The sequence below is a fragment of the Schistocerca cancellata genome, chromosome 10, assembly GCF_023864275.1.
Source record: "Schistocerca cancellata isolate TAMUIC-IGC-003103 chromosome 10, iqSchCanc2.1, whole genome shotgun sequence".
NCBI classification, from domain to species: domain Eukaryota; kingdom Metazoa; phylum Arthropoda; class Insecta; order Orthoptera; family Acrididae; genus Schistocerca; species Schistocerca cancellata.
The window spans coordinates 3,500,073-3,512,601 of record NC_064635.1 but is presented as its reverse complement, the minus strand read 5'-3'; the positions used below and the strand labels follow the sequence as shown (position 1 = coordinate 3,512,601).

At 46.8% G+C, this 12,529-nt stretch overlaps 1 protein-coding gene across 1 annotated transcript in view; it reads right to left on the bottom strand.

The window, feature by feature from the left end:
• Nucleotides 1-12,529, bottom strand: part of LOC126106792 (alpha-(1,6)-fucosyltransferase) — a 345,214-nt gene that overhangs the window by 137,107 nt on the left and 195,578 nt on the right. Inside the window, exon 4 of the mRNA XM_049913180.1 lies at nucleotides 2,834-2,894. Within this exon, the coding sequence (XP_049769137.1) occupies nucleotides 2,834-2,854 (21 nt within the window). The 5' untranslated portion in view covers nucleotides 2,855-2,894. The remainder of the gene's footprint in view (nucleotides 1-2,833; nucleotides 2,895-12,529) is intronic.

Below are 12,529 nucleotides of genomic sequence, written 5' to 3'. Positions count from 1 at the left end.
AAACAGCGGCGAAGCGTCGGGGCACGGAAGTAATGAGGCATTGGCAAGTCGCTGGTACCAACCACATCTGCACACCCGTGTGACCAGATTCCCGCAGATTCCAGGGAATGGGGCGATGGGCTCTGAGGCCACGATCAGTCACATCCTAGATGTGTTCGATCGCGTTCAAATTTGGCGAGTTGGGGGCAGCACATCAACTGGAACTCGCCATTGTATTCCTCGGACCACTCGTCACGCTCTTTGACTTGTGGCATGGCGCATTATGTTGCTGTAAAATGCCACTGCCGTCGGTGCCTTGCGCGAGCTGCACTGGAGCCACGGATGCCCACACGAATGTTCCACAGAACACACTGGAGCCGGAGTGTTGGGCGCACTGTGTGTTCGATCACACTTGTAAGCTGCCGAGAATTGAAGTCCGATGTCGGTTCCGCCTGCCCTGTTTTACAGACTAGCCAGCCCGCGACGCCTGGACGCGGCTTCCCCTTCGCTTCGCCAACGCATTTAAAGACCCTCACCACGGCACTCCTCTAAAACCCGGCAAGTCGAGCAGTTTCCGAGCCCCCGCAGTTTACCCTCGGTCAAACTCAGATAGATCGCGCGCACTCCTCACTCAACCCGCTGAGTCGTACTGCACGTACCGTGCGTGTGTCTGACTAGAAGCCATTCCTCGCCAGGCGACGCTGCTATCGCCTGGACGATTCTATGTCGGTAGCAGGTCGGCAGTCACAATGTTCTGGCTGATCAGTGTACGACTGAACGATAATGAAAGTTCGAATTCGACGCAGAAATAACGTAAAAAGTATCTCTGATCCGTAAAATTTACGAGGGCTGGGTTTTATGAAACACTAGTTTAATGTGTTGCGAGATAAAGAGGTGTGTGAGGAATCTATTACGGTAGCACTAAGTTAAATAACCGATCAGGAAAGAAAAACATCGGTAAGTTAAAACGCTATTAGGAATTCAGATAAACGGCGAATCTGTCAGGTCGCTGCAGTGCAGTCACTGAGTGTCTTTGGACATCACAACAAGAAAATCAACAGTAGCAAGAATCTTGCGGGACTCAGACGAATATTGTAAGGTCTTAGGAAGTGTGAACCTTCAGCCTTTATACATCTCCGGAAAATGACGTTATGCTGAACCACGTTTACGTGAAAGACGCTGCATTTTACATGCCTTCCAATATAACAAACCAGCCTACTCCGCAAGCCCGTATACGGTGCACGGTGGAGGGTACCTCGTTCCAACATTATAGACGTCCTGGTCTACCGCATTCGTGTGTTCATCGAGGGCCACGCGAGTGTACATGCCCGCGTCTCCCTCGCCATCACTACGTGAAACGTAGAGACTGTTGGCTTCGTGATGGTCGCACAGTCATTTTCGAATAGTGACACTCTGAGTGCACGGAACTGGTTTTCGCGAGAAAACAAGGGGACGCGCGGCGCTAGGCGTGGATGTGATTTTCAGGCGCTTTGCCACATCCCACTAGGTGAATACCGGATTGTTACCCGAGTACCGCCTCCGTTACACGACATGGGAAGATTTAGAAAACTTTCGCACACATCCAAGCGAACAAAACTGCACGCAGACAGCTGGGGTACACACATTCCGTCCCGGAGGCAACAGGGCGGCTGGACGAAGGCCGTCCGGACACCACCTAAATTAACCGTGCCCATTCTGATATTAACCGTGCAGACTCCGCGCAGCTGCGGAATAAAGACACAAGAAAAACAAGCCTTTCACGAAAACGATGCCGTCTTCAAAAAAATGGTTCAAATGGCTCTGGGCACTATGGAACTTAACATCTGAGGTCATCAGTCCCCTAGAACTTAGAACTACTTAAACCTAAGGACATCACACACATCCATGCCCGAGGCAGGATTCGAACCTGCGACCGTAGCGGTCACGCTGTTCCAGACGATGTCGTCTTCATACCATGTGTTGTGTGTCAACAGGTAGCAGTCTGCAGTGACCGCAGCGGCTTGGGGCAGCTCCTTTTGTATCATCGCGAAACAGGGAGGAGTGTGTGTCACGGATACGATAGGAGAGTTAGGTGGCAGTCATTAAAACAAAGGCATCTTTCGTTGCGGCGGGATCTTTTCGCGAAATTCGAATCTGTAAAGTTCTCCTCCCAAAGTGAAAATATTTTATTGACACCTACCTGCACACGGAGGGCAGATCATCGTCATAATCAGAGCTCTAACGGTCACATTGAAGTGTTCATTTTTTCCGCGCGCTGTTCGACAGTGGCACGGGAGAGGAACAGAGTGAAAGTCGTTCAATTAATCCTCTGCCACGCACTTAAGTGTGAACTGTGGAGCAGTTGTGCAGATGTTTGGTACAACAAGAAAGGAAAATTAAGGCATGGAACGTCGCAAATATGGTGGAATACTCGCAAGTCGTAGTCTTCACTTTTTGACACGTGGCCACCTGGAGAGAGAACACAAACGTGGGCAGGACACGTAAGCTAAATACAAGTACCACTTCATTTCACGTAAAAATCAGGAAGTGAATGGTTCTTGCGTTAAAATGAAACGGTACAAAATCTGGGATCATGTAATGAAAATGCCTGTCACGCAAGAGCGATAAGCGTCTCCGCTAATAAATATGAACATTGCAGCGCGAGAAGAGCGTATACTGATCACGCTGCTGCTTCGGAAAGACACCAACCCCAGCAACTTGTGAAACCGTTGTTCAGCTTCGCTGATAAAATTATAGCTTCGAAAGCGATAGGCAGTACCGTCGCAGTGCTGACACATCTCTGTTTGCGATAACGGACAACTGTTATCTGACTGCGCAAGAAGACAGTAAAAGCCATACGAAGGTCCAACCCTACCGCATGAAACAGGTGATGCATCCAGCTGATTCCAGTCCCTACGACGAGTTTGGTTCCATACCTGCGAACAATGAAAACAGTACATTACTCGAGTGTTTAGGATTAAATTGCTACAAGCGCGTTCTGCGGTAATTAGATATAATTTGCAGTGTACGTGTAAACAACAGTATAGCCGGCCGTCTACGGGACACACTTTCCCATACTACTGGCGCTCCAGCGGCCAGCAGGCCGACAGAGACAATACCGGACGCTGCGTCCGTAAGAACTGTATGATGATGACGACGACGACGACGACGACGACGACGACGACGACGACGATTGGTTTGTGGGGCTCTCAACTGGACGGTCATCAGTGCCCGTACAAAGTCCCAATTTTTACACAGTCCAATCTAGCCACTGTCACGAACGATCGTGAAAATGATGGTGATGGTGGTGGTGCTGGTGGTGGTGAGGACAACACAAACACTCAATCCCCGGGCAGAGAAAATCTCCTACCCTGCCGGTAATCGAACCCGGGACCCCGTGATCCAGCCACTAGACCACGAGCTGCGGACGCAACTGTCTGACACGTCCCTTCACACACCAGGCAGAACGTACTATTTGGGGTGAGATCGCTGACACTACTACCGAGACATAAGCGAAAGGCTGGACATCAATGGCTGCTTGTCTGTTACAGCGACAATACAGTTCACTACTAGTTTCGGACGTCAGGACACATATTACGATCTATAAAAACACCAAACATACAGAATGCGCTTTATCTCAAGCAAGCATCCAACTGCATACACAATAGCTTTTTTAATAATTTTTTTTAGGTAATTTCAACTAAAGGAAATACGAATCGGTATTTCTGTGAGTAGGGGAACTACTCTGATACCTGTGACTGTGGAATCTATGTTGATTTTTAAACAGCAGACTTGCCCTCTCTTCCTTCCAGAGGAGTCATTAAGCCTGAGCATAAATTACGTTCTATAACTGTACTAACGTCACCGACACAGGCTTGCCTATTAACCCTCAACTACATTCGTGCAGCAATTAATTACCTCACGCGTCGCTCTTGTTTCCAGTTCCGTCACTCCTCCATTCCGCTCCGATGTAGTCTTAGTACCGCCTACAGTTTTGCACTGTGCACGTGCCTGCTAACCAGCGACCATTCTTTCTGTACAAACGTAGAATTTGTGGTCGAAATCTACCCTCGATATGCTGGAAACATTAAACGTTTAAAGCCGATGGCAGGCATAAAGCGTCATCCGAAATAGTACTGAATGCTTTCTCAGAAAATTATTTTGAACAATTACGTCATAAGCCTACTCGAAGCGTAAACGGTTGCGAAAGCACACTTGACTTCTTACCAACAAATAATCCTGGGCAAATAGTGAGTATCGTGACGAATACAGGGGTTAGCGACCACAAGGCAGCAGTTGCCAGGCTGAATACCGTAACACCTACAACCATCAAAGAGAAACGCACAGTATATCTATTTAAAAAAAGATGTGGAGATGTTTTTAAAAAGTTAGTATCGACTGCAGTTGAGAGATATATATACCACATAATAAGTGATGGTACTGATCCCCCATGGTACATAAACGGGTCAGATCGCTGTTGCAGAAGCAACGAAAAAAGCATGCCAAATTTAAAACATCGTAAAATCCCCAAGACTGGCAAAGTTTTGCAGAAGTTCGAAATATAGCGCGTACTTCAATGCGAAATTCTTTTAACAATTTTCACAACGAAACTCTGTCTCAGAATCTGGCAGAAAACCCAAAAAGATTCTGGTCATACATAAAGCACTGCAGTGGCAAGACGTAATCAATACCTTCAATGCGCGATAAGAACGGTGAAGTCACTGATGACAGTGCCACTAAAGCAGAGTTATTACACACGGTTTTCCGAAAGTCTTTCTCCAAAGAAGACGAAGTAAATATTCCAGAATTCCAATCAAGGACAACTGCCAAGGTAAGAAGCAAAGAAGTAGATATCCTTGGCGTAGCAAAGCAGATTAAATCCCTCAGTAAAGGCGAGGCCTCCGGTGCAGATTGTATACCTTTCAGAGTACGCTGATACAATAGCTCTATATTTAGCAAATATGTACAACTGCTCGCTCATAGAAAGATCCGTACCTAAAGAGTGGAAAATTGCCCAAGTGACACCAATATCCAAAACGTGAAGTAGGAGTAATCCGCTGATTCACAGGCCATATCACTAACGTCGATTTGCAGTAGGGGTTTGGAACATATACTGTGTTCGAACATTATGAATTACCTCAAAGAAAACGATTTATTGACACACAGTTAGCATGGTTTCAGAAAATATCGTTCTCGTGAACCACAACTAGCTCTTTATGCTCATGAAGTAATGAGTGCTATCGACAGGGGATGTCAATTGATTCCATATTTTTAGATTTCCAGAAAGCTTTCGACACCGTTCCTCACAAGCGTCTTCTAATCAAACTGCGTGCCTATGGAATATCACCTCGGTTGCGCGACTAGATTCGTGATTTCCTCTCACAAAGGTCACAGTTCGTAGTAATAGACGGAAAGTCATCGAGTAAAACAGAAAGAATATCCGGCGTACCCCAAGGAAGTGTTATAGGCCCTCTATTGTTCCTGATATATATTAATGGCGTAGGAGACAATCTGAGTAGCCGTCTTAGATTGTTAGCAGGTGATGTTGTCATTTACCGTCTTGTAAAGTCATCAGACGACCAAAACACGACTTGCAAAATGATTTATGTAAGATATCTGTACGGTGCGAAAAGTGGCAATTGACCCTGGATAAAGAAAAGTGTGAAGTTATTGACATGAGTACCAAAAGAAATCCCCTAAATTTCGATTACGCGATAAGTCACACAAATATTCAACTAAATACTTAGGGATAACAATTACAAATAACCTAAACTGGAACGATCACATAGATAATATTGTGGGTAGAGCAAACCAAAGACTGCGATTGATTGGCAGAACACTTAGAAGGTGCAACAGGTCTACTAAAGAGACTGCTTACGCCACGCTTGTCCGCCCTATTCTGGAGTACTGCTGTGCGGTGTGGGATCGGCATCAGGTGGGACTGACGGATGACATCGAAAAAGTTCAAAGAAGGGCGGCTCGTTTTGTACTATCGCGAAATAGTAGAGAGAGTGCCTCAGACATGATACGTGGATTGGAGTGGCTACCATTAAAACAAAGGCGTTTTTCGCTGCGACGGGATCTTCTCATGAAATTTCAATCACCAGTTTTCTCCTCCGATTGCGAAAACATTCTGTTGGCACCCACCTAGATATGGAGAAATGATCATCAAGATAAAATAAGAGAAATCAGAGCTCGCACAGAAAAAATTTAAGTGCTCGTTTTTCCCGCGCGCCGTTTGAGAGTGGAACGGTAGAGGACAGCTTGAAGGTGGTTCATTGAACCCTTTACCAGGCACTTTATTGTGAAGCAGAGTAATCACGCACACGTAGAAATCCACCCCACGAAGTTTTAACTTTTCTTACTTGTCACCATAAATTGATTTTAATTATTTCAGACAGAATGTAAGTGTGGAGTTATTATTAGCCAGTGAAGACTGACTCAACGGATTCAGTAGATTCTTTTCAAGAAGCAGCCGACTTTAATAACAGTGAAACAGAAATATCTGATAGCTGGACTGTGTGGCCGAGCGGTTCTGGGCGCTTCAGTCTGGAACCGCGCGACTGCTACGGTCGCAGGTTCGAATTCTGGCCCGCATCTCGTGGTCGTGCGGTAGCGTTCTCGCTTCCCACGCCCGGGTTCCCGGGTTCGATTCCCGTCGGGGTCAGGGATTTTCTCTGCCTCGTGATGGCTGGGTGTTGTGTGCTGTCCTTAGGTTAGTTAGGTTTAAGTAGTTCTAAATTCTAGGGGACTGATGACCTCAGAAGTTAAGTCCCATAGTGCTCAGAACCATTTGAACCATTTGATTAGAAATGTCTGATAATGATACTCACGGGGAGAAATAAAGGACGATAAGAAGGTAGTAGAAAACCTAGAAATAGTAAGGGAATCTGGCTGGTTGTAAATAAGAATAGTAAGATACCACATCGAGATTTTATAAAAACAACTCGGGATGGCTTTGATCAAACCAAATATCAAAGGCAGGAAAATGAATTCCACTACTTTTTTCTCGGGACTTGCAAACTGTTATTAACGAAGTTCTTTCCAAAAATTTTCCGTATGACAGCAGGGTCGACGAATCGGCCGTGCACGTGGAAGAGGGGCAGAGTGAGCCAAAAATTTCGGCGGTGTCAGTCGCGATGCCACGTGTGTCAACGCGTTAAAGGCACCAGAAACTACCGAAACAGATTCTAAACGTGAAAAATACGTTGTCAAAATGCGTTCTATTAGGAAGAAGGTACGTCTTGACTGTGATGAATGAAAATAAAAGAGCTTAGTTGCTCCGTTCACGTACTTAGTGTCACTTTTTACTGGAAGTCTTTATTTTTTTCTTTTAGTTTACTTAATTGAACATTATTTGATAGCAAAACATGTTCGTGAACAGTGTTCCAGTAGATTTTCTCTGTTTTCCTTTAATTCCAGAAACTCTGTTTAAATGGCCGTTGTTAACTTTTTTGGCTTGTTTGATGCTGGCTACCACGAATTCCTCTCCTGGGGCAATCTGTTCATCCCAGAATAGCACTTGCAACCTACGTCGTCAATTATTTGCTGGATGTATTTCAATCTCTGTCGCCCTCTACTGCTTTTACCCTCTACAGCTCCCTTTAGTACCACGAAGCTTATTCAGTGATGTTTTAACAAGTATGCTATCATTGTTTCCCTTCCTGTTGTCAGTCATTTCCATGTATTCCCTTCGTCGCCGATTCTGTCAGTCCACTGAATTTTCGACATCACCTTTAGCTTCAATTCTATTCTGTTCTGATTTTCCCCACACTCCACGTTTCACTGTCTCTCAATGCTGTGCCCCAATTTCTTCCTTAAATTAAGACCTATGTATCGTACCAGTTGGCTTCTCTCGGCCAGGAGTGACCTTTTCGCCTGAGCTAGTCTGCTTTTTATGTCCTCCTTGCTGCATCCATCACGTGTTATTTTGCTGCCTAGGTAGCAGAATTCCTAACTCCGTGGTCGCCAATTCTGATGACGAGTTTCTGCTACTTTTTGTTACTTTCGTCTCTCTTCGACGTTAGAGTATTTATTGTTAGTGAGACCATCTTTTCTTTTATCCATTCCGTAACAAAATTTTATAGAAACATTGGAGAGAATCAGTTTCAGAGGGTTTCTGTTTTCGGGGTGGTAGTGTACTAGTGTCAGTGTACACAGCGAGTGTGGTTAGGAGTTAAGTGTGTGCGTCTGTCGGACGACTTTTCCCGCAGACGGCAGAGACGTGCCATCCTCGCTCGCTGTAGCAGCTACGGTAAACTGCGCCGCAAGCGGAGCGAGATCTGCCGCGGAGTCTCTGGAAAATACCGATAAATAAATCAAGGAGGCAAAACCTCGGCGTTAGATTCGTAAAGAGAAAGGTAACATCGCAAGCAGCAGAAAGTGGTCGCAACTGATGTGTACTAACAGCCGCACACCGCGGACATCGACACCGTAAAGTGAGTGAACCACTTGCGGGCCGCTTACAAGGCCACGCCAGTACAGCAGAGTGCAAATGGAAAACGTTCGAAGCGTTATTTTTTCCCACAAAACGAGTGTTCCCTGTTGCACGTCGGTAGATCTGCTCCACGCGCCAAAACGCGTACAAAGCCTTTCAAACGTTCGTCAGCAGACGGCGATGATTTTTTGTGCCGAGCTGAGTTTTCTTCTGGAGCTCAGAAATTTTAAAAATACGCGGACCGGTTTCTGTGGACTACAGTCCTAATAGTTAAAACCTAATGCTGTAGTTCTGTGCTTGTGTTATCGGAAATGACACGCTGTGCGTCAGTGTTAATGGCACTTGGAGCAAATACTTCCTCACTGCTGTTTTGTCGATCACTCACCGTGGCGGTTTACACTGCGCATCATCGCAAAGAAGGAAGCAGCAACCAGCCGCCACTGGTAATAATAATGCTGTTTACTTAGACGAATAGCGCCGTTAGCGGTTCAGAATAGACAGGTTCATCCTCAGACTGGTGTTGACGTTTACATATCATTACTAACGTAAGCAACAACAAATGTATTGTCTAAAGAGGAACCAGTCTTTCGAACCCGGTAACCACACTATTCGCGTAAACGAACATCATTACTAGCAAAGACTCAACCTGTAAACACTTACTTCCACTTGGAACGTTTTCACGAATTTCTAATTTGTCTCATTTTTCGAAGTGATGCGATGAGCAAGGTAATTCTGGGCATCATCAGAGCATCTTCTACATCACTATGCACAAACACAGTGGCATTGTTTCTTCATTCTCTTGACAAATGCCTGACGTGGCACTTTTAACGTTTTCCAGTTGCACCTTTCAGCTGTCGTGCACGAAGACAATGCAGGTTATCGTTCAGAGCTCAAACCTGGAGGAGGAGGACATTAGTGTTTAAAGTCCCGTCGACGACGAGGTCATTAGAGACGGAGCACAAGCTCGGATTACGGAAGGATGGGGAGGGAAAGCGGCCGTGACCTGCCAAAGGAAACACCCGTCATTTGCCTCAAGCGATGTAGCGAGACCACGGAGAACCTAAATCACGATGGCCGGACTCTGGTTCGAAACGCCGGCTCAAAGCTCTATCTTCCACTGTCTCCTGAAGAGGAACAACATAGCACGAGCAGTTTCACGAGAATCCACAATTTCGCTTAACGGCGAAGCACTCGCCCTCTACCGCTATTTTACACGGCCAGTTAGCGCCCGTATGTCCTCGTTTGGCGCATCTTTGGGTCCACGTGAGACCAACTGTACGTGCTGGACCCTGTGAAACATCAACACGATGTCACCTGGATCACAATTTGGCATATAGAGGCCTTTACAACATCGATTAAGCCTAACTGGCGTCGTCGTCGTTGTTGTTGTTGTTGTTGCTGCTGTCTTCAGTCCACAGGCTGGTTTGATGCAGCTCTGCACGCTGCTCTATCCTGTGGAAGTCTCTCCATCTCCGAGTAACAACTGCAAATAGCGTACAGACAATATAAAAAAATAGCCCACGCAGTCAACGTATGGCGAGTGCCTTACATAGGAAACTACCAATGGTGTTTAGGAATGAAACAATAACGATTTTTCTCTTTTACTTCTATTGTAGATTACGAAGATGATTACTGCACGGTTGAAACCGGTAATCTTGTTTAAAAAGCTTTACGATCGAGACTATTACATGAAAAAGCCACGGAGTTGCATCTGCTACCAACATGCAATCTTCCTTGTCACCTTACATCTGACAATTCACGCAATGATTTTGTTAAGTTGGTCGAACCCATTTAAATGATATCGATAAGTGGCGAATTATGTGTGTGTTATCTTTGACTGCTTCTCCATCTTTGTTCCTACACGCTGTTCAGATCAGTTCCGTTTCGTCCATCTTCATTATGTGCGCGCTAACATGTTCTCAGTACCCTCGGAACCTCAACAGGTTTACATGAAACACTCGTCTCCTACGGTATTTGTTGTGCTGGCGGCAGTCCACGGCGCCAGTGCTGCCGCCCAGTCTACGTGGACGCTTCACCACCATCACAGTCACGTCCTACAAGACGTTCTCAGAGTTTTCGACGGGGGCCAGGTCGGGACGAACCCGAGGCGCCGGGCCGGGCCGCCGCAGCCGCGCCAGCGCTCGCCTGCAGTCTGGCGTTGTCGTGCTGGAGGCGAGGCTGCTCGACGCGCGGGCGGACGCTCCCTGCCCGCAGTCATCCAGTCCACTACAGCTCGCTGTCTCTCACGCATCGACACAGCTCCGCTACACACCGCTACAATTCCGAGCCCCCTAGCGGCAGAGGGCTGCAAATATATCTAGACGTGAAGGATAACGTTTCTTTTATTTAAAAAGCTTTACGAGTTTTCATACGAAAATTAAGAGGCATTACTTTTCAGCACGCCTTCGTATAAACCGTCACATGTCAAAAGAAAATTTAAATACCTTAAGAGTAATGTGTAAAATGCCACCATATTGTAATGTTTTTCACTGAGGAACTGTGTTACATTTCTAAATCAAATGACAAAGTTGACATCCAGCAGGTAAGTAAACCGCACAAACACCTGACTGCGAAAAAAGGCACCGAAAACAGGAACCAGCTACAACTTTATCCACGTTTGTAATGCTAGTCCGTATACTACCGGTCCGAAGGTAAAAAAAAAAAAAAAAAAAAAAAAAAAAAAAAAAAAAAAAAAAAGGGGACTGCATGGGCGTAGTGTGTTCGATGCAGATAGGACAATATGAGAGCTCCAGCGCTTGACTAACAGAGCTAACAACTGCCGCCGAACACAAAGCATTGGTCCACACAGAGTCCGAGAGACACATTTCTGCTTTCTTTTCTGTTTTTCTCCCGATACCGCGAAGCGTTTCTGCGCATTTCTTTGCCGACATCGCCGAATTTAACTTATTTCATTGCTAGTTTTGCGTAAATAAGCATCCGACAACTGCAACACGAGATTCGTTACCAAGCTCGGCTGCTGAGTGTGAAACTGCCCGGCTACACACACTACGGTCTGGCCGTTAATACTCAATGACTAGCACAGTCTTTCTTTCGTCACTATGGCGTCTTAATTCGTACATGTGGAAATCGCCAATCACCGCGGTACGCAGTTCGCGTCAAACAGTAGGTTCCCACACAAAAACTGGCTCGCTAAGTCACGAAGGCAAACGGGTTGCCACGCCCGGTACGACAGTTCCTACTACAGCCCCAGACTCGACGTTATACCTGCGCACAGGTCTGTCTCCTGCTTCGTACCACTCTCTATTTCCTTACCTGAAACTTTTAGTAACAAATCGGTAGTTCGTATAACGCAATGATTAATTTCCCCATCGCGGGCAGCCTTCTTGGCCGAAAACTCTACCGTTTCGTTTCGCTAAAATCCGCAAAGGAGGTGGGTGAGAAAGTGGTCAGCAAACCGGACTCGCATTCGGGAGAACGAATGTTCAAACCCCGCCTGCCCATCAATTCGTGACTTCCCTAAATCTCTCCAGGGAAATGTTGCATTCGTTCCTTTGAAAAGAGCACACCGATTTCCTTCCCCACCCTTTCGTAATCCAAGCGTCTCTAAGGACCGCACTGTTGACAGGGGACGTTGAATTCTGATCCTCTTTCCTTCCTTCCTTCCTTCCTCGAAAGCCGCAAAGCGTATTTACGCAGCAGAGGAATACGGTCGGCTCCTGTAAATCGCACGAAACGGGGTGCCCACTGCTTCCGTTCTATAGATGGTCCAGCTGAGCTAGCGCTTCTCCGGAAACGATCCGTTCCCTCTCTCACTCGTCGGTAAGCAAATTGGAGACACTGTAGTACGGCAGTCCCCTCCGCTGTTCGGGCGGGCAGTGACGGCCGCAGGAGCCACAAAGTGTCCTTTGTTTCTGGCAGGAGGGCTCGAGTAAGAATGCCAGCCCAGTCCCCTGCATCCAGCGAGGCCCCTGAGTGCGCTACACGGACCTGCAGAGACTCGGTGCCCACCGGCAGCTGCTGGGCTCACCACTGATCTGCACTCGACACGAGGGCGGGGCGCCAGCCGTTCGGAAATACGTCGGGGTGGTTCTGCAGGCGTCCGCGGTGAAGCGCAGCGAGAGAGCCACGGGGGTGCTCCACACACTGCAGTGGGGGAGAGGGGTGGCTCGTCGC